The 27513-nt window shown below is 39.8% G+C and overlaps 1 protein-coding gene across 1 annotated transcript in view; it reads left to right on the plus strand.

Moving 5' to 3' along the window:
- Nucleotides 1-27513, plus strand: part of LOC138095962 (uncharacterized) — a 406275-nt gene that overhangs the window by 208285 nt on the left and 170477 nt on the right. Inside the window, 2 exon segments of the mRNA XM_068991959.1 lie at nt 9301-9672; nt 9757-10339. Coding sequence (XP_068848060.1) covers nt 9301-9672; nt 9757-10339 — 955 coding nt within the window.

A 27513-nucleotide genomic window follows, 5' to 3' on the forward strand; every position in this document is an offset into this window, starting at 1 on the left:
AGAAGACTTAAGACACAGGTTTGATCCCTGGCTTGGGACAATCCCCTGGAGGAAGGCATGGCAAACCACTCCAGTATTCTTGCCTGGAGAATCCCATGGTTAGAGGAGCCTGGCAAGCTACAGTCCATAGGGTTGCATAGTCAACATGACTGAAGGGACTTAGCATGCATGCAAAGCTTTTAGAGGAAAACATAGGGGAATGACTTGATATTAGGCAAAAGTTTCTTAGGAGAAAGCAGTAACCATAAAAATTAAAAATTAATGTCATAATTTATCCAAATAAAAAACATTATCTCATCAAAATATACTAATAAAAAAATGAATAAGCAAGTCATAGACTGAGAGAAAACAGTAGTAAAACAAAGGACCAACATCCAGTTGATACACTACAACTCAACACTATAATGATAGGCAACTCAATTAAAAATGGGTAAAAAGTACATCCATACCATGGAGTAACACTCAGCAACAAAAAGAAATATATTCTTAATACATGCGATAATTTGGGTGAACCTGGAAGAAACTATGTTGAGTGAAAAAAATAATCATAAAAGGTTATACCATATAACTCTAATTAATATTTATGAAATAATAAAATCATAGAGGTGTTTCTTGACTTCCTACTTTTGCATTCCAGTCCCCTATAATGAAAAGGATATCTTTTTTGGGTGTTAGTTCTAAAAGGTCTTGTAGGTCTTCATAGAACCATTCAACTTCAGCTTCTTCAGCATTATTGGTTGGGGCATAGACTTGGATTACTGTGATATTGAATGGTTTGCCTTGGAGATGAACAGAGATCATTCTGTCGTTTTTGAGATTGCATCCAAGTACTGCATTTCGGACTCTTTTGTTGACCATGATGGCTACTCCATTTCTTCTGAGGGATTCCTGCCCGCAGTAGTAGATATAGTGGTCATCTGAGTTAAATTCACCCATTCCAGTCCATTTTAGTTCGCTGATTCCTAGAAGTCGACGTTCACTCTTGCCATCTCCTGTTTGACCACTTCCAATTTGCCTTGATTCATGGACCTGACAGTCCAGGTTCCTATACAATATTGCTCTTTACAGCATCAGACCTTGCTTCTATCACCAGTCACATCCACGACTGGGTACTGTTTTTGCTCCATCCCTTCATTCTTTCTGGAGTTATTTCTCCACTGATCTCCAGTAGCATATTGGGCACCTACCGACCTGGGGAGTTCCTCTTTTAGTATCCTATCATTTTGCCTTTTCATACTGTTCATGAGGTTCTCAAGGCAAGAATACTGAAGTGGTTTGCCATTCCCTTCTCCAGTGGACCACATTCTGTCAGAATAATAGAGTTTTGCCAAGAAAATGCACTGGTCATAGCAAACACCCTCTTCCAACAACACAAGAGAAGACTCCACACATGGACATCACCAGATGGTCAATACCAAAATCAGATTGATTATATTCTTTGCAGCTAAAGATGGAGAAGCTCTATACAGTCAACAAAAACAAGACCAGGAGCTGACTGTGGCTCAGATCATGAACTCCTTATTGCCAAATTCAGACTTAAATTGAAGAAAGTAGGGAAAACCACTAGACCATTCAGGTATGACCTAAATCAAATCCCTTATGATTATACAGTGGAAGTGAGAAATAGATTTAAGGGCCTAGATCTGATAGATAGAGTGTCTGATGAATTATGAACGGAGGTTCGTGACATTGTACAGGAGACAGGGATCAAGATCATCCCCATGGAAAAGAAATGCAAAAAAGCAAAATGGCTGTCTGAGGAGGCCTTACAAATAACTGTGAAAAGAAGAGTAGTGAAAAGCAAAGGAGAAAAGGAAAGATATAAGCATCTGAATGCAGAGTTCCAGAGAATAGCAAGAAGAGATAAGAAAGCCTTCCTCAGCGATCAATGCAAAGAAATAGAGGAAAAGTACAGAATGGGAAAGACTAGAGATCTCTTCAAGAAAATCAGAGATACCAAGGGAATATTTCATGCAAAGATGGGCTTGATAGAGGACAGAAATGGTATGGACCTAACTGAAGCAGAAGATATTAAGAAGAGGTGGCAAGAATACACAGAAGAACTATACAAAAAATATCTTCATGACCCAGATAATCACGATGGTGTGATCACTCATCTAGAGCCAGATATCCTGGAATGTGAAGTCAAGTGGGCCTTAGAAAGCATCACTACGAACAAAGCTAGTGGAGGTGATGGAATTCCAGTTGAGCTATTTCAAATCCTGAAAGATGATGCTGTGAAAGTGCTGCACTCAGTATGCCAGCAAATTTGGAAAACTCAGCAGTGGCCACAATGAAAAGATCAGTTTTCATTCCAATTCCAAAGAAAGGCAATGCCAAAGAATGCTCAAACTACCACACAATTGCACTCATCTCACATGCTAGTAAAGTAATGCTCAAAATTCTCTAAGCCAGGCTTCAGCAATACATGAACCATGAACTTCCAGATGTTCAAGCTGGTTTTAGAAAAGGCAGAGGAACCAGAGACCAAATTGCCAACATCTGCTGGATCATCAAAAAAGCAAGAGAGTTCCAGAAAAACATCTATTTTGACTATGCCAAAGCCTTTGACTGTGTGGATCACAATAAACTGGAAAATTCTGAAAGAGATGGGAATACCAGACCATCTGACCTGCCTCTTGAGAAACCTATATGCAGGTCAGGAAGCAACAGTTATAACTGGACATGAAACAACAGACTGCTTCCAAATAGGAAAGGAGTACGTCAAGGCTGTATATTGTCACCCTGCTTATTTAACTTATATGCAGAGTACATCATGAGAAACGCTGGGCTGGAAGAAGCACAAGCTGGAATCAAGATTGCCAGGAGAAATATCAATAACCTCAGATATGCAGATGACACCATCCTTATGGCAGAAAGTGAAGAGGAACTAAAAAGCCTCTTGATGAAAGTGAAAGTTGAGAGTGAAAAAGTTGGCCTAGAGCTCAACATTCAGAAAACTAAGATCATGGCATCTGGTCCCATCACTTCATGGGAAATAGATGGGGAAACAGTGGAAACAGCGTCAGACTTTATTTTTTGGGGCTCCAAAATCACTGCAGATGGTGACTGCAGCCATGAAACTAAAAGACGCTTACTCCGTGGAAGAAAAGTTATGACCAACCTAGATAGCATATTGAAAAGCAGAGACGTTATTTTGCCAACAAAGGCCCGTCTAGTCAAGGCTATGGTTTTTCCTGTGGTCACGTATGGATGTGAGAGTTGGACTGTGAAGAAGGCTGAGCGCCGAAGAATTGATGCTTTTGAACTGTGGTATTGGAGAAGACCCTTGAGAGTCCCTTGGACTGCAAGGAGATCCAACCAGTCCATTCTGAAGGAGATCAGCCCTGGGATTTCTTTGGAAGGAATGATGCTAAAGCTGAAACTCCAGTACTTTGGCTACCTCATGCAAAGACTTGATTCATTGGAAAAGACTGATGCTGGGAGGGATTGAGGGCAGGAGAAGAAGGGGACGACAGAGGATGAGATAGCTGGATGGCGTCACTGACTCGATGGACGTGAGTCTGAGTGAACTCCAGGAGTTGGTGGTGGATAGGGAGGCCTGCTGTACTGCAATTCATGGGGTCACAAAGAGTTGAACACGACTGAGTGACTGAACTGAACTGAAAATTATAGAGATGGAAATTGGATTAGTGGTTACCTGAGGTTAGGAGTGTAGGGAGGGGAAAATGTGGTTGAGGCTACCAAGGGATAAAACATTGTGGTTATGATATAGTTGAGTCCTGATTGTGGTGAGGGTTAGGCAAGGCTATGTGTTATGTTATGTGTTAGTGGCTCAGTCGTGTCCAACTCTTTGTGACCCTACAGACTGTAGCTCGCCAGACTTCTCTGTCCATGGGATTCTGCAGGCAAGAATAGTGGAGTGGATTGCCATTCCCTTCTCCAGAGAATCTTCCTGACCCAGGGATTGAACCCTGGTCTCCTGCATTGCAGGCAGATTCTTTACTGTTTGAGCTACAGGGAAGTCCTCAGACAAGGCTATCAGTTCAGTTCAGTTCAGTCGCTTAGTTGTGTCCGACTCTTTGTGACCCCATGAACCACAGCACGCCAGGTCTCCCTGCCCATCACCAACTCCTGGAGTCCACCCAAACCCATGTCCATTGAGTTGGTGATGCCATCCAACCATCTCATCCTCTGTCGTCCCCTTCTCTTCCTGCCCTCAATCTTTCCCAGTATCAGGGTCTTTTCCAATGAGTCAGCTCTTCGCATCAGATGGCCAGAGGATTGCAGTTTCAGCTTCAACATCATTCCTTCCAATGAACACCCAGGACTGATCTCCTTTAGGATGGACTGGTTGGATCTCCTTGCAGTCCAAGGGACTCTCAAGAGTCTTCTCCAACACCACAGTTCAAAGCATCAATTCTTCTGCACTCAGTTTTCTTTATAGTCCAACTCTCAGATCCATACATGACCACTGGAAAAACCATATCCTTGACTAGACGGACCTTTGTTGGCAAAGTAATGACTCTGCTTTTTAATATGCTGTTTAGGTTGATCATAACTTTCCTTCCAAGGAGTAAGTGTCTTTTAATTTCATGGCTTCAATCACCATCTGCAGTGATTTTGAAGCCCAGAAAAATAAAGTCAGCCACTGTTTGCACTGTTTCCCCATCTATTTGCCATGAAGTGATGGGACTGGATGCCGTGAAATTAGTTTTCTGAATGTTGAGCTTTAAGCCAGCTTTTTCATTCTCCTCTCTCACTTTCATCAAGAGGCTCTTTAGTTCTTCTTCACTTTCTGCCATAAGGATGGTGTCATCTGCATATCTGAGGTTATTGATATTTCTCCCAGCAATCTTGATTCCAGCTTGTGCTTCCTCCAGCCCAGCATTTCTCATGATGTACTCTGCATATAAGGCTATACATTTGGTAAAATTTCATAGACCTGTATACAAACACATACATGCTGCTGCTGCTAAGTCACTTCAGTTGTGTCCGACTCTGTGTGACCCCATAGACGGCAGCCCACCAAGCTCCCCCATCCCTGGAATTCTCCAGGCAAGAACACTGGAGTGGGTTGCCATTTCCCTCTCCAATGCATGAAAGTGAAAAGTGAAAGGGAAGTCGCTCAGTCGTGTCTGACTCTTCATGACCCCATGGACTGCAGCCTACCAGTCTCCTCCGTCCATGGGATTTTCTAGGCAAGAGTACTGGAGTGGGGTGCCATCACCTTCTCTGAAACACATACATGAGGGTATGTATAACTGATGAAATCTACATCAGCCCTATGGATTAATCCAAGGGTAAATTCTTGGTTTGAATATTGTACTATAGTTTGTAAGATGTTCCCATTGAGAGGGAGAGTGAAGGGGTCGTGAGACTTCTCAATACTTTTCTTTGAAGCATCCTGTGAATCTGCAGTTATTTCAAAACAAAAAGTAAATTAAAATGTCCTGTTGGGGGTGATAGGTAAAAGATTTGAGCCAAGAGAGTAGCTACTCTCTTTCTTGATCAATGACTATAATTCATCATGATCTAAACCTGTATAGGCAGCTCCAGCTGCCATAACAAAATATCATAGAATAGGTGACTTAAACAACAGAAATGCATTTTCCCACAATTCTGGTGGCCAGAAGTTCAAGGTTAGGATTTGGGGACCTGATGAGGGCTCTCTTCTGGCTTGCAGATGGCCCTGTTCTCACACTGTCTTCACATGAGAAAGATCTCTTCCTCCTGTAAGGCCACCAGTGCTGTCCTGTCCTATTCTGTCCAGCAGTCCTGTGAATTAGGATTCCACCCTTATTACTTCATTTAACCTTAATTGCCTCCTAAAAGCACTGTCTCCAGATATAGGCACATTGTGTATTTAGGACTTAGGTGTATTTTGGAGGGACAAAATTCAGTCCATAGCAATGTCTGTATAGGGTCCAGTTTCTTTCCAGTCTAACTAGTATACATACACTTGCTTGCCTAAAATATGTTCATTTATTCAGCAATACTTGCATGCCCAATCTGAACCAAGCACTGTGCTACATACCAGTGGAACAGATGTGAGCAAAAGTGGTAGTTCCCAGCAGTCTTCTGGTTTACATTTTAATAAGAGTAAGGACATTAAGTTAACAAGTAAATGAATAGTATTATGTAGTGACAAGTGTTATTAAGAAAAGTGAGGAGAACAGGAGATAGAAATTAGGAGATGTAGACAGAATTTTGGGCGGTTGGGGCTTTTTGAAGAGATGATTTTTGAGTGGAGACATGAGAAAAGAGCTCAGACCATTTGAATATCTAAAGCAAGAAGCAAGAACAGTCCTAATGAAACAGTAAATGCAGAGACCTTTGGCCAGAGGGCAAAGACTTTGATGTTTGAGGAACAGCAAAAAGGCCAGCATGCAAATTTTTGTTATCATCCTTACCTGATGATCTTACTTGCAAAGCAGAAATAGAAACACAGTAGTGTAGAGAACAAATGTGTGGCTACCAAGGGGGAAGTTCAGGTAGAATGAATTGGGAGATTGGGACTGGCATATTTATACTATCGATACTATTATAAAATAGATAATGATAACCTACTGTATAGCACAGGGAACTCTACTCAGTGCTCTGTGATAACCTAAATGGGAAGGAAATCCAAAAAAGACAGGATATATGTAAACATATAATATATAGCTGATTCACATTGCTGTGCAGCAGAAACTAATACATTATAAAGCAACTGTACTCCAATAAAAATTTTAAAAAGAAGAGGAGGAGGAAGGCCAGGATGATTATTCAAAAGGTAAGTGAGAAGTAGAGTAACAAGATGAAGTCAGAAAGTTAGGTAAGGGCTAAGTCATGTAAAATTTGAGTATCATAGGGGAAGTCATTGTGATAGAAAGCCACTGGAGATTTCTAAGCAGGGGAATGTCACGAGCTGATTTGTCTTATAAGTATCATGCTAGAGAATAGATCAAATAGGGGCAAGATGAATAGTAGGAAGACCAATTAGGAGGCTATTTCATTTGTCCCAGTGGAATATGGTAGTGGCTTTGATTTGAATGTTACTGGTGGGAGATAGACAGATGTTAGATTCTTGGTGGGTTTGCCCAGAATATACTGCTGGGCTGCTCCTCGGTCTGAATCCTCCACACTTGAGGCTGCTCCCACAAGTGCATGTTTTCTTTACCCAGATTGAACTCCTCATACAGCCTCCTTCTCCCTGTGTGGATAAGGAGCATCTTTGTCTTTTAGTTGGTGCATTTTATCCATCTGCAGTTAAGTAATTTTCTCATATGTGCTGTGCTTAGTTGCTCAGTCATGTCTGACTCTTTGCAACCCCATGCACTGTTGCCGGGCAGGCCACCCCATGGACTGTTGGCCCACCAGGCTCCTCTGTCCATGGGGATTCTCCAGGCAAGAATACTGGAGTGGGTTACCATGCCCTCTTCCAGGGGATCTTCCCGACCCAGGATTTGAACGCAGGTCTTCTGCATTGCAGGTGAATTCTTTACTGTCTGAGTCACCAGGGAAATATATAACCCTTATATATTTAGGTTTAAATCCACCTTCTTTTTTCTGTTTGTTCAGCATTCTCTTTTTTTCCCTCTCATGCCTATTTTGGATTAAAATATTTTATTTTAGCTTTTGCCTCTTGAGTGTGTTAGTTATACACCCTTTAATAGTTGCTCTAGAGGTTAACACATGTATTCTTCACTTACTGCATTGTACCTTAAATTAGTTCCTTTATATATTTCTCATTATTGTAGAGACATTAATAACATTTAAATTCTTCTTAGGTATCCTGTACTTTTTCTACTGTTGTTAGTTATCTTAACTCTTTATACATTTAGATCCCCATAGAGTATTAATTTAAATACTATTATTAATACTGATTTAGATTTACCTACACAGGTACCTGTTACAGTGCTCCTTTTTCTTTTCTGCACTGTAGTGCTTCTGCTTAGAATCATTTTCTCTGTTCCTGAAGAACTTCCTTTAGTATTTCTTTTATTGTGCCTGTTGGCAGTGAATTCTCTTAGGTTTTATTTGAAACTATCTTTATTTTGCCTTCATTTTTAAAGGGTACAGAATTTTGTCTTCGTTCTTTGGAGTACAGAACTCTGGATTGGCCGTTATTTTCTCTTAGCAGCTGTCTTCTTGTTTTTCTGGCTTCTGTCATTTTCATTGAGTAGCAGTTTGTCATTCATGTTGTAATTCTGTTGGAGGTATTGTTTTGGAGATATTTTTCCTATTTTCCCTATAAACTTTAATATTTGGTGTGTAATTTTACAGAAGACAGGGTTTTTTAGGTACGCATACGTGTTATTAGCAGGAATACAGTGTCTTCTAGAGATGTCTAATCCATTCACTGGTAATGATGTTGAAAACAGCCTCTGCATGCTGGTGGTGAATCAAATCTCAGAGACAGAGTTTTGGGTGAAGTAGAAAAGAATAGCTTTATTTCTTTGCCAGGCAAAGGGGGACACAGTGGGCTTGTGCTTTAAAAATTGTGTGTCCCAACCTGGGAGGAGTTGGTGAGAGTTTTATAGCAATAGTTCAAGATCAGGGTTACTGATAAGGATCAGGGGGTATGCAGGGCCTGTATTCCTTTCATTTAATCTGGCCTCTGGTGTTCTCATGAAGAGCTTCACTGGTTCCTTTAATCTGGCCTCAGGTGGTGTCTTGTTGAGCTTCTCAAGGTTATCAAACTGTCACCTCTCTGGAACATCTTCCAGTTGCTGGGGGTTTTAGTTTTGCAGAAGAGCTCAAAGATACTGTTACGTGTATCCCTTGTGGTGGAACCGGGACTCTGACCCAAGGTTGCAGTATTGTTTCTTGACTGCCCCTTTCTTGTTTCTGAATCCTCTCCCTTCCCTGATTAGCACCTGTTCAGATTTTCCCTTTGGAATCTAGGGAAGGTCCATGGAGGCTGGAGTCTATTCTCTGCAAAGAAACAGGGGACACAGAAAGGCTTCCATGCCCAGTAGCCCCAAAGGGTCCTACTTGGTTTCAGTAATAGGCATTATTTTAGGTGCTTTTTATTTCTGTATAGTTTTCTTTCTTCTGGAACAGGAAAACATTGTGTGTTTGCTTTCTTGTTTTCTTTCAGACTTGGAATCCAGATACAGTGCCAATATTTTATCTTCAGAAAAGGACATTTATGAAGTATATTCATTCCAGTGGGAGATAATGGAAAGAGTTAAAAGCTATAGCCTTCAAGACTCCATTTTTAGAAATGATTGGGAATGCAAAAGCAAAATTGAGGGGCAAAAGGAACCACAAGAGGGATATTTTGGGCAAGTGAAAATTGCTTCTGAAAAAATGACCACTTACAAAAAGCATAATCTTCTTGCTGAATATCAGAGAGTTCATAATGGAGAAAAGTTATATGAATGTAAGGAATGTAGGAAGACCTTTATTCGTCGCTCAACACTTAGTCAACACCTGAGAATTCATACTGGTGAGAAACCTTACAAATGTAAGGAATGTGGGCAGGCCTTTAGACAGCGTGCACACCTTATCAGACATCACAAACTTCATACTGGTGAGAAACCCTATGAATGCAAGGAATGTGGGAAGGCCTTTACAGTCCTCCAAGAACTGACTCAGCATCAGAGACTTCATACTGGTGAAAAGCCCTATGAATGTAAGGAATGTGGAAAGGCCTTTAGAGTACATCAGCAACTCGCTCGACATCAGAGAATTCACACTGGCGAGAAGCCCTATGAATGTAAGGCATGTGGGAAGACCTTTAGGCAGTGTACACACCTTACTCGACATCAAAGACTTCATACTTCTGAGAAGCTCTATGAATGTAAGGAATGTGGGAAAGCCTTCGTATGTGGTCCAGACCTTAGAATACATCAGAAAATACATTTTGGGGAGAAACCCTATGAATGTAAGGAATGTGGAAAGACTTTTAGGATATGTCAACAGCTTACTGTCCATCAGAGTATTCATACTGGTGAGAAACCCTATGAATGTAAGGAGTGTGGGAAGACTTTTAGATTAAGGCAACAACTTGTTCGCCATCAGAGAATTCATACTCGTGAGAAACCCTATGAATGTATGGAGTGTTGGAAGACCTTTAGTAGTTACTCACAACTTATTTCCCATCAGAGCATTCATATTGGTGAGAGACCTTATGAATGTGAAGAATGTGGGAAGGCCTTTAGACTGCTGTCACAACTTACTCAACATCAGAGTATTCATACTGGTGAGAAACCTTATGAATGTAAGGAATGTAGAAAACCTTTTCGACTGCTCTCACAACTTACTCAACATCAGAGTATTCATACTGGAGAGAAACCTTATGAATGTAAGGAATGTGGTAAAGCTTTTAGACTTTATTCTTTTCTTACTCAACATCAGAGAATTCATACTGGTGAGAAACCTTACAAATGTAAGGAATGTAAGAAGGCCTTTAGACAACATTCACACCTTACTCAACATCAGAAAATTCATAATGTAATTTAATACAAGGCTTTCAAATGCACATTATGTTACAGAACATCAGAAAATTCGTTTTGGAGAGAATTTGTTTGATGCTCATCATTAAGCATAAAATATTTATGTTACAGAAAAAAATGTTGCTTTAATGGTTGCTTCCACTACCATTCAAGCATTGTCTTCAGCATATTCTTATGAGAAAGTAATATAATGAATGCAGGAAAATCTTTAGCTTTATCTATCTTATATCACCATTTCACCACTGTATTACCAGTGTATTACTGGATAGGTTCTTAAATTTCTGTGCCTCATTTTGCTCACTTGTAAAATGGTGATAGTAGTATCTATGAATATTAGCTATTTATTGCTTCATAATAAAATACCACAAACTTAGTATCTTAAAATAATACACATTTATTATCTCAGTTTCTATAGGTCAGGAGTCTAGGCATAACTTAGTTGGGTCCTCTGCTTCAGGGCCTCTCGCAAGGCTAAAATCAAGGTTTCAACCATGACTGAGTCTCATCTGAAGGTTCAACTGGGGAAAAGATCCACTTCTAACCTCATGTTGTTGTCCAAATTAATTTCCTGAGGGCTGTTGCACTGAGGTCTTCAGATTCTAGCTGGCCGTTGGCTGAAGGCTGACTTCAGTCAGTTCCTTGCTACATGAGCCTCTTCAGCGTAACTGCTTGCCTCGTCAGAGAATGCAATCCAAGAAAGCAGGAGTCTGCTAGCATCGAAGAAGCTATCATCTTGTGTTTCTAATCATTGAAATGACATTTCATTACCTTTGCTACCTTCTATTGCTTGGAAGCAAGGAACTAGGCTGCCCTACACTCAAGGGAACAGGCTTATAGAAGAGTATGAATCCCAGGAGGAAGGTATCACTGGGGCCAATTCAGAGCCTGCTGTATCATTGTGAGGATTGAGTAGTTAATACTTAGAAAAACAGCAGCCATATAGCATGTTTTCTGTAAATACCTATAGTTGTTATTAACATCATTAGTGTTAGTGAATTCATATGAAAGAAAGATCCTATAGAAGTAATAAATATAGAAATGCCTTCTGTCACTGCCCAGCACTTACTAAACTTAAGATTATTCTGGGTAAAATCTAGGAGATTATATTGAATGTGAGAAGTTCTTCATCACTTGAGCTGCATCAGAAATTTCATGCTGAAAAAAAAAACCTGATGAATTTCATGAATATGAGGTTAAGAATATAGTGGTTGAAGAAGCAAAGAGAAATATGAAATTGTTTTCCCATAATAAATTACAAGGTAAATGTTTTATAGTCTGTATTCTCTGACCACCACTCAAAATCAATTAGAAACTGTCAAAAAGATGGCAAAAAAAGAAACTAACCACTTGGAAATATAATTGTGTATGTGTGTGTGCACATGTGTGTGTATATGTTACTCTTGTAGAAAGAAAGAAAACATTCCATTACAACTAGTAAACTTTTTGATGCTCATAGTATCCCATCTTCAACCAGTAGGAGTTGGGTTTTTTGACATGACCCCAGTAGCAGTTTGATAGAGTACTTGGTTATGGCTGCCTAATTTGGTCGGCTTGGGAAGATGCTTGGGTACCAACTCATCATTCTGAAAACTAATAAATAAAGGGAAAAGTATTTATTTTGTTTTTTCCATGTGAATCAAGTCTCAGGGTCACCCAAACTCATCAAATTTAAATTTTTTTTAAATTTAATAAATCTTACCAGTAAATACAGAAGAAAAAATGATATTTGGGTTAGAAAAATCATTTTCTAGTTCCTAATTTAAAGAATAATGTCCAGAAAGTGATCTTCAAGGGATATTAAAACTATTTGGGGAAAGAGTTTATAGTGGGAACTTTATATTGGATTTATCAAGCTGACCATCTCCTTTGGTTGATTTTAACGTCTATAAAAGTTAAACTGTCAGACAATATGCACCTCCTGGTATAATGCAATTAGGAAGTACATGTCACTACCTATGAAGTTTTCTTGCCAAAATAATGAACAGAATGAATCAAACTTTTAAATCAAAAAATTTTTTAAACCCAAGAATTTGAGAAATAGATGAACAAAGTAAATGATACCACAGAAAGCAGCCAAGCAGATCCAGAATGTATAAAATTCCCAAAACAATTCCCCAAAATGAGCTGATTTCTTCAACTATTGAGTGGCATGAAAAAAGAAGGGCACTGTTAACCAGATTTTGAAAAAAGACTTGAGGCACATCAACTAAATTCGATATGTGGGCATTATTTGGACCCAGATTGAACAAAGTGCATAAAGACATTTTGGAGACTGGGGAAAATGTGGACATGCACTGACTATTAAATGATTTTTAGAAATACTAGTTTTGTTGTTTAGTTACTAAGTTATATCCATGGACTGTATCCCACCAGGTTCCTCTGTCCATGGGATTTCCCAGGCAAGAATACTGGAGTGAGTTGCCATTTACTTTTCCAGGGGATCTTCCTAAATCAGGGGATCTCCCCAATGCAGGGATCGAACCTGAATCTCTTGGGTCTCCTGCATTGGCAGGTGGATTCTTTACCGCTGGTGCCACCCGGGAAGCTTGATAATAATATCAATGTGGTTATTAAAAAATAAAAGATTTTATGATTAGAAATATATAGGAAATGGTAAGATACCCAGATTTGTATTAAAATATTCCAACAAAAGAAAATTGGCAAAGGGAGCTAGAAAGTTTCAATAGATAGGTAAAATAATAATTACTGAAGTAGAATGGTTGTTTATGGAGGGGTTCATTGTTCTAATATTTTTACTTTTTTTTAATGTGTTTGAAAGTTTCCATAATAAAATATTTAAAATCAAATTATACACTGCTTCAGAAATCATTGTTAATAAGATGCCTGCATATATGAACTTGTCAGATGTCACCAAAATTCTACTCAGTGAGGAACTTATGCCCCTGAATGCATTAAGAAAATCTTGTTTGTAGGCCTAGGCTTCATCTTCGCTTTTCCACAGCCATCAAAGCTGGGCCTGTCACATGGATAAATGTATTAAAGGAATGAGTAAACCTTTGTGTCAAGAAACCAGAAAAAGAACAAAGTAAAACCAACAGAGGAGAAGCAAAGTAAAATTAAAGTTAGAAATTAATTAAAGGGTTAGATACTAGTAGACTTAATCCAGTGTTAATGACTATATCTTGGCAAGTCTAATCAATGAAAAGGAAATATGAAACAGCATTAATGATAAAAGGGACATAACTACAGATTATCAAGAAATTTTTATTTTAATTCTAAAGTAACACTATTTGTATGTACAATATATATTCCAATGTATGTCAAAACATAGAGGGATTACATTTTCTTCTCTAAGAATGTTATCACAGCTGACTGCTCTAGAACCCAAACAGACCAACAAATAAATGTGTGTATGAAGTTCCTGTTGAAGGAAAAAAATCTGATAGTTGCATAGGTGAAAGCCTTAAGAAACATAATCCTTAACAGGATTTTAGTAATTAATTTTGCACAGGTAAAATAGTCCTGATATAAAACTAGACATGGATAACTCCTAAAGAGCAAAATCTAGACCAGCTTCAGTTATGACGATTCTATTAATTCTAAATAGTTGTATTTAGAATTTATTATAAAATCAGTCTTCATTCATAGGTTAGTGTTTTGCCTTTTCCAAACACAAAATATCTCCAGAAGGCCTGTGTTTAACCTAGCACAAGACCTTAACCCAATATTCTCCACAAGTTTGTTTCAGGGATACCAATCCATGAGGGTATTTGAAAAAAAGGTATCATGGGGAAAATCATGAATGAAAGCAAGGATAAAGTATCTATTTTGGGGGGAAATCCAAGTACCTGTTACCAACTTGTTAAAAGATGTATTCAAGATATATTTTCATGTAACACACTGTATCTCAAATTTACTTCGCTGTGCAATTCTTTCACTCCAGATATCCCTTAACACCTGTAGAGTGTGAACCATTCTGGTAGATGTTACCATAAGCACTGTGAGTGTCTTGCAGGATGTTATTTCAGACATTATGGTGAGTGTGTTGCGGAAGGGTGAGGAAGGACACTTTTCTCCGCAGCTCACATCACATCATACTCTGAAAGCAGCTTTCGGCTTGAATACTGGGCTAGTGCTTTTCTACAGAGTGGAAACGTTTTCAGCCTGGTCCTTGGTAGTGTATATAGTAAACATGCTGAAATACTCCATTAAACAGTGATTAGGACATTAATGATTTTTCATTGAAATAAGAATGCTATATTAAATATCATTTTTGTATTTTCTTTATAGAGTCAAGATTTTCTCAAAGGTGCATATCTAGAAGTGCTGTGTAGACTTTGCTTCACATATTGCCAGACTGTTGCCCCATCCTTGCACCAGTTTTGAATCCCTTCAGTTATTAAAGATGAGTGTCCGTATTTCCCTGATTACAAGCAAATTGAGCACATTTTTTCATGTGTGTTTCTTGACCAATCATATTTCCCTAAAAGTGCTTTTTTACTCACGTACTTTCTCTGTTGCTTTTTGGGTTTTCTCATTGATTTTTTTAGGATTCTTAAAGTAATCTAGGTATTGATAATTCCAGGTATTGTCGTTCAGTTGCTCAGTCATGTCTGACTCTCTTTGCGACACCATGGACGGCAGCATGGCAGCCTTCCCTGTCCTTCACTGTCTCCTGGAGTTTGCTCAGACTCATGTCCATTGAGTCGATGATGCCAGGTATTACACATTTATAAATGTTGGACTTATTTTCTTCACAGATAGCATGTGTTGTAACTGTGTTACAGTGTTCATTGTTTTGCTGACATTAAGTTTAGATACAGTTTTCATTTGAAAGTGGAAAGTGAAGGTGAAAGTTGTTCAGTCGTGTCTGACTCTTTGCAACTCCGTGGACTATACCAACTGAGCTATTAGAGATGCGCATAGTTTACATTTTAAATCATACCAAATAATCGTATTCGAAAGAGAAGAAGGACCTCTTATTATTTACTCCTTTTTAAATATGTTTTCTGCCATGCATCTGCAAATAGAAATAAATTCCCCCAATATGTTATTTTATTTATATTTCTCAGTAGATAAAATGACATCAAGCTGTACACTTAAGATTTATGCCCTTTATGTACCATAGAAACAGACAGCCCCTGATGTGCTGGAGCTGCTCAGGTCCCTTCAGCTACATCTTGGTGTTTTCCTGGTGACTTTCAGTGACCTCACTTCCCTGGTGGCTCACATGGTAAAGAATCCGCTTGCAATGTGGGAGACCTGGGTTTGATCCCTGGCTTGGGAAGACCTCCTGGAGAAGGACATGACAACCCACTTCACTTCAGTATTCTTGCCTGGAGACTCTTGTGGACAGAGGAGCCTGGCAGACTACAGTCCATAGGGTTGCAAAGAGTCAGACACGACTGAAGTGACTTAGCAACAGCAGATAGGCAACTATGTGACTCCAATGGGTCAAGACAAAAACAAGATCTGTAATAATACTGAAACAGATAAAACAGGAACATTTTTCAAACCACAAAATGCCAAACATGCTCCTGGATAATAGGAATGACTGCTATTTCTTTACCAATTGCAATTTTAACCTTGCTTTATTCTGCCCGCCCCCCCCCAACCCACCCAGAGACAAGATTTATTAATATATGTAGTTGTAAACAACAAGGGCCTACTGTATGGCACAGGGAACTATATTCAATATCCTGTAGTTTACACAATGGAAAAGAATATGAAAAAGAACACATATGTGTATGTGTGTGTGCATATATATCTGACTCACTGTTGCGCACCAGAAACTAACATAACATTGTAAATCAACTTTACTTCAATTCTTTAAAAAAAAGTTAGCCCTAATTCCTGACTACATCCAACCCAGAACAAAGCCTCACTTCCTTAAACCTTCTCTAAATCAATAAACACAAGAACAAGCCTTCTAGCACCTTCTTGTGGACACACCCCCATGGTTCCCAATGGTGTGTGTTCTTTGCTGCAATGAACAGTAAACCCAACTTGTTCTTTTACAGGAATGTTCCTGGTGGTGGTATTTGGCTGGAGGACACCTGTATAAGTGTATGAATCTTAACAATAAAAATTTTTTTTTAGGGTTCAGTTTTTCATCTGACTGACCAGAAGCTAAGTTGATTGCAACACTAAGGAAGTTGTGAAGTGAAAGTCACTCAGTCGTATCTGACTCTTTGCGACCCCCATGGACTGTAGCCCACCAGGTTCCTCTGTCCATGGAATTCTCCAGGCCTGAATAGTGGAGTGGGTAGCCATTCTGTTCTCCAGGGGATCTTCCCAACCCAAGGATCAAGCAACCCAGGTCTTCCGCATTGCAGGTGGATCCTTTACCATCTGAGCCACCAGGGAACATTTATTTATTTAATCAGAGCCTTAAGATCATCTGTAACAGTTTTTTTTTTTTCATCTGTAACAATTTTTTCAATCAATTAAAACAGGATATAGTTAATTCTCAGCTTTGCTGATGTATCTGCCATTAACAGGATATTTTGTTGTTGTTCAGTGACCAAGTCCTGTCTGACTCTTTGTAACCCCATGGATTGCAGTATCCTTCAGTATCTTCCAGAGTTTGCTCAAGCTCTTGTCCATTGAGTTGATAATTCTATGTAACCATCTCATCCTCTGCCACCCCCTTATCCTTTTGCCTTCAATCTTTCTCAGCATCAGGGTCTTTTCCAATGAGTTCACTCTTTGCAGCAGGTGGCCAGTATATTGGAGCTTCAGCATCAGTCCTTCCACTGAATATTCAGGGTTGGTTTTCTTTAGGATTAAGCTGTACAAATCAGTTCTTTATTCTTTTTCAAAATCCACTATTTCCCTTAATGTAACATTTTCATGTGGCTGCATTTGGAAAGAACTCTTTAAAGAGCCCCTGATAAATTCACCAGACTCTAGCATAGTTTGCATAAGAAGTCATAATTTGCATAAGAAAGCAAACTTCCCTGTACTCAGATAAGGGGATAAACTAGCATGAGTGATTATTTTTTCCATTCATAGAAGGAATTAAAAAATTGAGGGACTTCTCTGGTGGTCCAGTGGCTAAGACTCTGGGCTCTCAATGCAGGGGGCCCAAGTTCAATCCCTGGTCAGGGAACTAGATCCCACATGCCACAACTAAGACCTGGCATAGCCAAAATAAATAAATAAATTTTTTGAAAATATTGAGGATTGTCAGAGGCTCCGCATCTGGACACCCTGTCACGTAGGCTCCTTACAGAATTGGTTGGGGGCGGGGGGAAGGGCGGGGGTGCCACTGAAACCCACCCAGGCCGTAGTGTTCACCCAGACCTGGGGCCCCACCTGAACCCAGGGTGGAGCTGGCAAGAGCTGAAAAGAGCTTTCTGCCCATGGGGCACAGTGCTTCCCACCCATCAATTTCCAGGTATCAGGATCACCTTAATTTCCAGAAGCCCTGAACTCTCTGCTCCCCAATCTCTCTGTGGGAAGGTTCACAAATGAGTGTCTGGGAAGTGCATTTGTTGAAGTCTTTACTGCTCAGGGAAAAAAATCCTGGAGCAAAATGGAAAATGTTTGGCAGTCTACCTGTGATTTGGAAAGACTTCAATAAAGAAGTTTGTGTTTGCCCTGGAAGGCAGCAGCCAAATAAATAAAATCCAGTCACCAAAGGAGAATAAGCTGATCTTATTGATTCTTATTGGTCTGATCCAGAAGCTTCTTGTGTTTTAGGTTTACACAATCCAGGGACAAGATCTCTCCACTGTATTGCTGTAAGATATGAAGAACTTTCAATGTTTTATGTGTATTAGACATTTGATCAGTTAAAGCAGTAGGAACGGTCATTAATTATAAGTGGTAATTTTTGCATTAAAGAGCAGTGACTTATACAAAGATTTCTCTTGGTAAATGTCACATTGCACTTGAAAATATGTCGGTTATCTTCAAATTTCTTTTCATATTGATTTCTAACATAATTCCACAGTGATAGGAGAACAGACTCTATATGATTTCAATACCTTTAGACCACAAAATTTTTGCACCTTGTTTTATGTCCCTGGATATATTCCAGTACCTCCTGGTTTATAGTCTATGGGAACTTGAATAGAATTTGTACCCTGCTGATGTGTAAAAATTGTATAAATCTTAATTATGTTGAATGGGTTCACAGTGCTTTTCAGCTTACTATATCCTTCTACTTTTCTGTGTATTCATTCTATTAATTTTTGAGAGCTTGATATTGAATCCTCAAATAAAAATCTTAAATTTTTCTATGTATTTATTTGATTCATTTATTTTTGGCTGTGCTGGGTCTTCCTTGCTCTGCCGGCTTTTCTCTAGTTGTGAGCAGGGGCTACTCTTCATTGAGGTGCGTGGGCTCCCCCTGCAGCAGCTTCTTTGTGTGGAGCACGGGCTCTAGGAGGCATGGGCTTCAGTAGTTGTGGCACACGGGCTTAGTTGCTCCATGGTATGTGGGATATGACCAGGAATTACACCCATGTCTCCTGCCTTGGCAGGTGGATTCTTTACCACTGAGCCACCAGGGAAGTCCTCCAACTAAAAGTCTTAATTTATCTGCTTAAAAAAATAATTGTAATATAGAGTGGAACATAATATATGTGACTTTGTTCTATATTTTCCAAGTCTCCTATAAATGTGTTATACTTTGGTAATTTAAAAAAGAAAAACAAAAAATTTTTTTTAAAGATCAGCAACTTATCAAGCTGACATGAAGTAATTAAACTATTTCTCAGATATACTATAGTCTGACATTTCCCAAGGGGAGAAAGCAGATTTTATCTGTTTAAGAAACCATCAAAGAATTCTGAATTTGACAATAAAGAGCCTATAATTTCAAAAAATAAATAATCCAAAATTTGACATTTTAGTTCAAATGAGAGGTGATGTTATGTTTTGTACTGTCTGCTATTGGAAACTATGTTTGATTTAAAACATTGCAATACCTTATTTTAATGTTCTATTTTTAATTTTACTGGTGTATAGTTGATTTACAATGTTGTGTTAGTTTCAAGTGTACAGCAAAATGATTCAGTTATATGTATACATACATTCATTCTTTTTCAGATTTTTCACCCATGTTGGTTATTATAGAATATTGAGTAGAGTTCTCTGTGGTATACAGTAGGCCCTTGTTGGTTATATATTTTAGATATAGTAGTGTGTATGTTAATCCCAGGCTCCTAATTTATCCCTCTCCCCTCCATGTTTTCCCATTGGTAATCATAAATTTCTTTTTGGAAAAAAACTGAATGAGTCATATCAGGGACTGTCCCGAGTTCAGTAGAGAATAAATTGTAGTCATTCACTTTTTTCCATTTTTATTGAGATAAAATTCATTGCAGCTTTGGATAAGTTTAAGTATACAGCATAATGATCTGACTTACATCTATAACGAAATGATTATAACAGTAAGTTTAGTGAACATCCGTCTCATATAGATACAAAAAGAAACAATTAAAGAATATTTATGTATTTGGCAGGGCCAGGTCTCAGTTGTGGCACTTTGATTGTTTTGCAACATGCCAGTTCTTTAGTTGCAGTACGTGGGATCTAGTTCCATCTCCAGGGATGGAACCCAGGGTGAGTACAGAATCTTAGCCACTGAAGCACCAGGGAAATACTCAGAAAAAAATTTTTTCCCTTGTAATGAAAAAGAACTCCTACTATTTACTCCTCTAACAATTTTCATATATAATATACAGTAGTGTTAATGATATTTATCATATTGTATATCATATCCTTACTAGTTATTTATCTTATGACTGGAGTTTCCTAAGATAACTGGAGTTATCTTATGAAGTTTCTACCTTTTGACTACCTTCATCCAAGTGCCCCTCTCCCTACCTCCTGCCCGACCTGTGATAACCACAAATCAAATCTATTTCCATGAATATGTTTGGTTTTTTGTTTTGTTTTGTTTTTGAAGTATAGTTGTCCTACAACACTGTTTGTTCCTTTGTTTGTTTGTTTTTAATTATTTTTATTTATTTTTTGGCCTTGCTGCGTGGCATGTGGGATCTTAGTTCCCTGACCAGGAATTGAACCTGCATCCCCTGCATTGGAAGCACAGAGTCTTAACCATTTGACTGCCAGGGAAGTCCCTGTTTGTTCCTGTTATGCAACATAATTATCTGATATATCTATATAATTCAAAATTATCACCATGATAAGTCTAGCTGTGATATGTCACCGCACAAAGATACTACATAGTTATTGACTATATTTCCCGCACTATATATTTCATGCCTGTGACTCACTTACTTTGCACCTGAAAGTCTGTGCCTCTTCCTCTCCCTCACCTATTTCTGAACTCCTCCCATCCCTTCCCCTCTGGCAACCACCTGTTTCTTCTCTGCATCTATAAATTTGTCTCTGTTTGGTTATGCCAATTCTTCTGTTTTGCTTTTTAGGTTCCACATGTAAGTGAAATCATAGAGTATTTGTCTTTCTCTGTCAGACTTATTTCACTCAGCATAGTACCATCTAGATCTATCCATGTTGTTGCAAATGGAAAATTTGCATTCTTTTGAGTAATATTCCATTATATATAAATTACCACATCTTTATCCATTCATCTGTTGATGATGCTTCCATGTCTTGGCTATTATAGATAACGCTGCAATGAACATTGGGGGGGGGTGCATGTATCTTTTCAAACTAGGTTTTTCATTTTCTTCAGATATATACTCAGGAGTGGATTTGCTGGATCATACAGTAGTTCTGATTTTAATTTTTTTCAGGAATCTCCATATGGTTTTCCAGAATGGCTGCACCAATTTACAATCCCACCAATAGGGTTCCCTTGACATTCTTGCTAACACTTGTTATTTGTTGTCATATATATATTTATTTATTTGGCTGCATCAGGTATTAGTTGCAGCACATAGGATCTCCCATTGTGGCCCACAGACTCTCCAGTTGTGGCATGCAGGCTCCAATAGCTGCAGCACATGGGCTCTCTAATTGTGGCCCCTGGGCTCCAGAGGGTGTGGCTCAGTTGGGATATGCAGGGTGGGATTTTAGTTCCCCAGCTGGAGATTGAACCTGCATTCTCTGCATTGCAAGATGGATTCTTAACCACTGGACCACCGGGGAAGTCCCAAAAGCATTCTGACAGGCCTGTGTATAGTCAGGTCATTCAGGATGGCTGTTCTCTTGCTTTGTGCAGCCCCTACTTTACCAGTCCCTTCTTCACCTGCACCTTGCTCACATGAATGTGCTTAACCTGCGCCCCCACTAGCAATTGTTCTAATCCTCAGGCCTGAATGGTTCCAGCTGCTAGTTTATAAAAGGGAAATATCTGCCCTTGTGATGGTTCTTAATTTGAGAGGCTGTGAGGGACATTCCCTAGCTGCTGGTTCCCTTGGTAACTGATGCCAGTCTGATGTCAATTCCCCCTGTAAATGGCAGCCTCCGCTCCCCTGTGTAGTAGTGTCGGCTGCTGTGTTCTGATGCACACAGTGGGCATGTCACTCCAGGGCCTTACTTCAGCTCAGTAAGATCCTCTTGTCCAATAAACCACTGATGTCTCTGTCGCTGTCTCTGGGCTCATTGGTCAGTCTCCAGGCTGGGCATCTACAAGGCTTGCAGTTCAGCCAGCCAAGAGGCTGAGGAAACTCCACTGATCACCAAGAGATCAGGATATAAAGAAGGGGAATAGAAAGTTGTGGTGGGGGGCATTGGCTTGCCCCAAGGCTGAGGCAGGGGCAGCAGGTTGGAGGCATGGGCTGTGGTGCTCTGGTCTCTCTGCTTGCCCCTCCTTGGCAGGTAGAAGAGGCCAAAGTGGTGCTGGGTGTGCTCCCCTTTCTCTCCCTCCAGCCACCTCTCCTGGCCCCCTTGTGCTGCGGTTTCTGCAACACAGGACTGAACCCACCTGGTTATAGCTTAGTGATGGCAGAATATTCAGTTTCAGCAGAAAAATGCCAAAAAGCAAGTTGGACATAAGAAACAAGGACTTGATGAAAAGGCTGCTGCCTTAATATTCTATTTAATAGAATACTATGAATATATATTAATAAATATATTAATATATACCTGCACTGTCTGTAGGGCACACTTTCCAGATCCTAAGACCTTTAAACAGGGGATTCAATGGGAAAGAATTCACCTGCCAATGCAGGTGATGCAGGAGACGTGGGTTTGATCCCTGGGTTGGGAAGATCTGGAGCAAGAAATGGCAACCCACTCCAGTATTCTTCCTGGAGAATTCTATGGACAGAGGAGCCTGGCGGGCTACAGTCCATAGAGTTGCAGAAGAGTTGGACACGACTGAGAGACTGGGCATGCACGCACAAGACCTTTAAGCAGCGCTTTGAGAGCAAATACCTAACTCCTCTTCCTCTAGACTTAGCTGATGTTCAGGCATAAAACTGTTTACAGGTGAATTCATGACACCTCTGACTCTTCTACTGTCTCACACCTTGGTTAACACATCTGTCGCTGCTTTTCTAATAAACTATTGATCAGCAAAAACAAAGGGGCTACAGAAACACTTTTTTCTTACTCTACTCATATTTTAATTTACACTATTTTTTTTTAAACTTTATTTTGCATTGGGGTATAGCCAGTTAAGAATGCTGTGATAGCTTCAGGTGAACAGCGAAGGGACTCGGGAATTCATATACAGAAACACTCATATGTTGCTTCCTTTTGGACTTCACGCAAAGACAATTCTATGTAAGTGTACAGTTGACTCTGATTTGGAAATCTGAAATTCACTCCGTCCTTGTTATAACATTTTCTTTACAGTTGTAATTATGTTGATGTTTTATATTGTGTAAAATAACTCATTTAATAAAGTATTGCTTTGATTTTTTAAAGAAAGTTACATTGTGAGGGTAATCCCCAGGTGGCTGTTCACTAGCATGTGGGGCCCTGGGGAAGTTGACTACCAGGAGAGATGTCTTTCTCTTCCATTGTATCAATGATATTCCAGTAGCTGCAGTCTTCTTCCAGTAGCTACCCATGCTTGTGGCTTACCTGACTGCACATGGATGACAATGAATATAGATAAAACACAAGAACCTGGATTATCTACAAAGACAAGCATGCCTTTGACCCCTCACCCCTGAACAATTACAGACAGAGGGTTTAGGGATATTACCTCAAGGATAGGCTTGGGAATTGGACCTAGCCAGTTACCTGGAAGGGTTTGGTTGGGGCCTAGGAAAATGCAAAATATTAGTAACCTTAGGTCTCTGGTCCCAGCTAGGGAAGGGGCAGAGCAACGATATAGTGAGTTAGAGAAACCTCTATATGCAGTCCACAATGTGTTACGACAGGTGGAAGACATTACAAAAGGCCTCCCAGAACTGTGTAGCAGTGTCAACAACCACCATTATTTGGGGTCTAGAACGGCTGTGTGCAACATATAGGACCCTCCCTCACCACAGACATCAATAGCAACCAAGGAATCCACTTCACCAGGCATGCTGTTTAGAAATGGGCTGATAAAAAATGACATTCTTTGGCATTTCCACCTACCTTACCATGCCATTGCTGCTGGGCTCATGGAAAGGATAAAGGGACTCCTTAACAATTGAGATGGAAGCCCATGCTCTCAACGTGTGGACCAGAAACTAACTCAAGCCCTACGAACTAGAACTTCAACATCCCAGGAACAATCATCACTGAGCCCAAGCCATTTGAACCCTGAGACAACTAGTCAACACAATCTGAAATCAACTGTTGCTCACCGAGACAGTAGAAACTATTGATCAGGACACTAACTCACTTTTGCCCTTACCACTGGATCTACCCCCAGGGGAACATGTTATAAAATGGCCCTGGGACTGGCAGGTAAGGCCTGGGGGGTTAGGGTTTGCCATCTTGTGGGGGATAGGATTAGAAAGGAACTGAATGGGACTTCCCTGGTGGTCCAGTGGCTAAGACTCCATGCTCCCAATGCCAGGGTTCAGTCCCTGGTCAGGGAACTAGATCCCGTATGCCGCAACTAAGACCTGACACAGTCAAGTATTTTTTAAAAGAGAAGAAAGGGACTGACAGATTTTACCTGTCTCCTGCCGGCCCACCTAAAGCTATTAAAGTAATTACCCAGGAGAATGCACTATCTTACTGGAGACTGCATCATCTTATTAACCTTGTGGTTCGTTGGTACACGGCCTGTATTGGGCACTGACAATGGGGCTGAGGGTGGACTAGTGGAATGGTAATGCAAGGCTGGACAAAAACCACAGGCAGGGGTGGTGTTACCTCACAATGAATGTTCTTTCTGCTGGATTTTGCTTAATGGTCATAATCTTCCCTGGGTGATGCCTGTTAAATGCCTTACACTTTATCCCTAGTCTGAGGGGAGGGTGTTTGTGGACTGGGCATCAATGGTGGCCTCACTGTGAAGTAAAACTGACTGCTGGCTCTACAGCCAGATGCATCCACCTCTGGACTTCCGTGACAAATTGACCCTATAAGCATCTGGCTACAAAGTTTGCGTGCCTCATGGACTCTTGAGACCCTAACTGCTGTTGTTATCCCAGAAAAAAAGTGAAAGTGTTAGTTGCTCAGTCGTGTCTGATTCTTTGTGACCCCATGGGCTGTAGCCTGCCAGGCTCCTCTGTCCATGGAACTCACCCGGCAAGAATACTGGAGTGGATAGCCATTCCTTTCTCCAGGGGATCTTCCTGACCCAGAGATCAAACCCAGGTCCCCCACCTTGCAGGCAGATTTTTTACCATCTGAGCTATGAGCAAAATATCAGAATTATTTTTTATTGAGGTATAGTTGATTTACAATGTTTATTACTGCTGTACAGCAGTGATTCATACTTTTTCATTTTCTTTTCCATTATGATTTATCACAGGATATTGAATATCCTGTGCTACACAGTAGGACCTTGTTGTTTATCCATTCTGTATATACCAGTTTGTATCCGCTAATCCCAAACTCCCGATCCAACCCACTCTCACCTCTCTCCCCCTGGGCAACCACCAGTCTACAATCATTTCTTAACATTCATTACAACTTTTATTATAACTCAAAAAATATCAGAAATTGTAGAGAAAGTATAGATAAATTTTAGTAATCATTTCCCTCTTTTAAAAAATGCTTGAATTTTTGTTGTACATTGTACATTGACTGGTTTAGTTATGACCGATTTAATTTGTTGCATAATATATGTGTACATTAAAGTATGTATTTCTGAAGCATGGGCAAAGGTGGAATCTGATGGATGGTGATTATTCCAAAATCTGTGAATGTCTACAGATGCACAATTAATGGACGACCTCATAGCAATTGAGTATCATTTGCTGTTAACAGTTTACTATTTTTGGTGAATTAGTTAAGTGTCTAGTTTTCAATGTGCAAACACTACATTTACACATTACAGTTTCTACAAACTGACAGGTCAGGTCATGAACCATTTTATTTCAGCTTAAAAACAACAACAACAACACTCTGTTTTCTTTTAATGGGCTGCTAGATTTGACTTGCTATTTTAATTGGAACATTTATATACCATGAGTACAGTGGATTATTTTTGTAGCCGATTGGACTTGGATGCTGTCCTTTTCCAAATTTGGTACAGGGGTTATGCTAGCCTCATAGCTGATACTCTTTATAAAATCTTGAGGAGTTAGATTTTATCTGTAAGTTACTCTAGTACTAGAGGAATAAAATGTTGTAGCGCTTTCATCAGTTTTTTTCCTTGGTTCTTACTATATTCAGGAAAATACGACTTTTCCTGGATTTCAGACATACTATAAAAAAACTGAATATATGCATACACTGTAACAGGCTGAATGTAAACAAGCATTTCCTACATCTTGTCAAAGTTGTATACATATACATATGTTTAAGAAAATACTTAGGAAAATGCTTTTCCCATAATTTCACATATACTATAAAAAACTAAATGTAAACATTTTCTGAACATTTATCTGAAGCATTCTGAATATTTGAATATCTGAAAAAGGTCTGAAATCAGTCCTGAATATTCCTTGGAAGGACTGATGCTAAAACTCCAATACTTTGGCCACCTGATGCAGAGAACTGACTCATTGGAAAAGACCCTGATGCTGGGAAAGATTGAGGGCAGGAGAAGGGGATGACAGAGGATGAGATGACAGAGGTTGGATGGCATCACCAACTCGATGGACATGAGTTTGAGCAAGCTGTGGGACTTGGTGATGGTGGACAGGGAAGCCTGGTGTGCTGCAGTCCACGGGGTTGCAAAGAGGTGGACACGATGAGTGAGCGACTGAACTGAAACTTTTTTACTAATTAAAGTTGAATAAACGTGTATGTATATACACTATATGTGAAAATACTTTTCCCAGGACTCAGATATACAAAGTTGAATATAAATGTTTAACAGAGAGGCATGGAATTTATTTCACATACAACCAAGCATAGAGCAGTTCTGAATGGTTTCATCAGCTCTACAGAGTCAAACACAAGCAACTCTATCGCCTGTGCCAGTCTCAGCTTCTCGCATTCTCTGGTTTTAAAGCAGCCACAATCCCAGATATCACACAGAGATGTGTCCTGTATAAGGGAAGGCCATTTCCTCCTATTTTGTAAGTAAAGACTATTTAACTGAAGCTCACTTGGAGTCTTTTGCTTAGGCCTTCGGTGGTCAGCACTGCTACCTGTATGTGTACTGTACGGTGCTAAGTCACTTCAGTCCTGTCTCTTTGCAACCCCATGGACTGTACCCAGTCAAGCTCTTCTGTCCATGGGATTCTCCAGGCAAGAATACTGGAGTGGGTTGCCATGCCCTACCCCAGGGGATCTTCAGGCAAGTTCTTTACCACTAGCACCACCTGGGAAGCCCATTACACATAAGCTCAGTTGCAATTAGGAGAGCAAGCATCTGGCATTTAGATTTAGGTGGGCAGCAGGCATCTAGAAAAGGGAGACTGGTTAATACCAGTGGATAGGCAACCAACATGTCTGCCAAAATACTGCCTTATTTCTTGATCTCTTTAATTGCTTCTTTTTTGGTGTGAATCATTTAAAAAGTCTATTAAATTTGTTACAATACTGCTTCTGTTTTATGTTTTGATTTTTCGGCCATGAGGCCTGTGGGATCTTAGCTCACCGACCAGGGATTGGACTGGCACCCTCTGTGTTGGATGGCTAAGTCTCAACCACTGGACCACCAGGTGAAGTCCCTTTGATCTCCTTCATTTCTGCA

This window comes from Capricornis sumatraensis, chromosome 20 (genome assembly GCF_032405125.1).
Source record: "Capricornis sumatraensis isolate serow.1 chromosome 20, serow.2, whole genome shotgun sequence".
Taxonomy (NCBI): domain Eukaryota; kingdom Metazoa; phylum Chordata; class Mammalia; order Artiodactyla; family Bovidae; genus Capricornis; species Capricornis sumatraensis.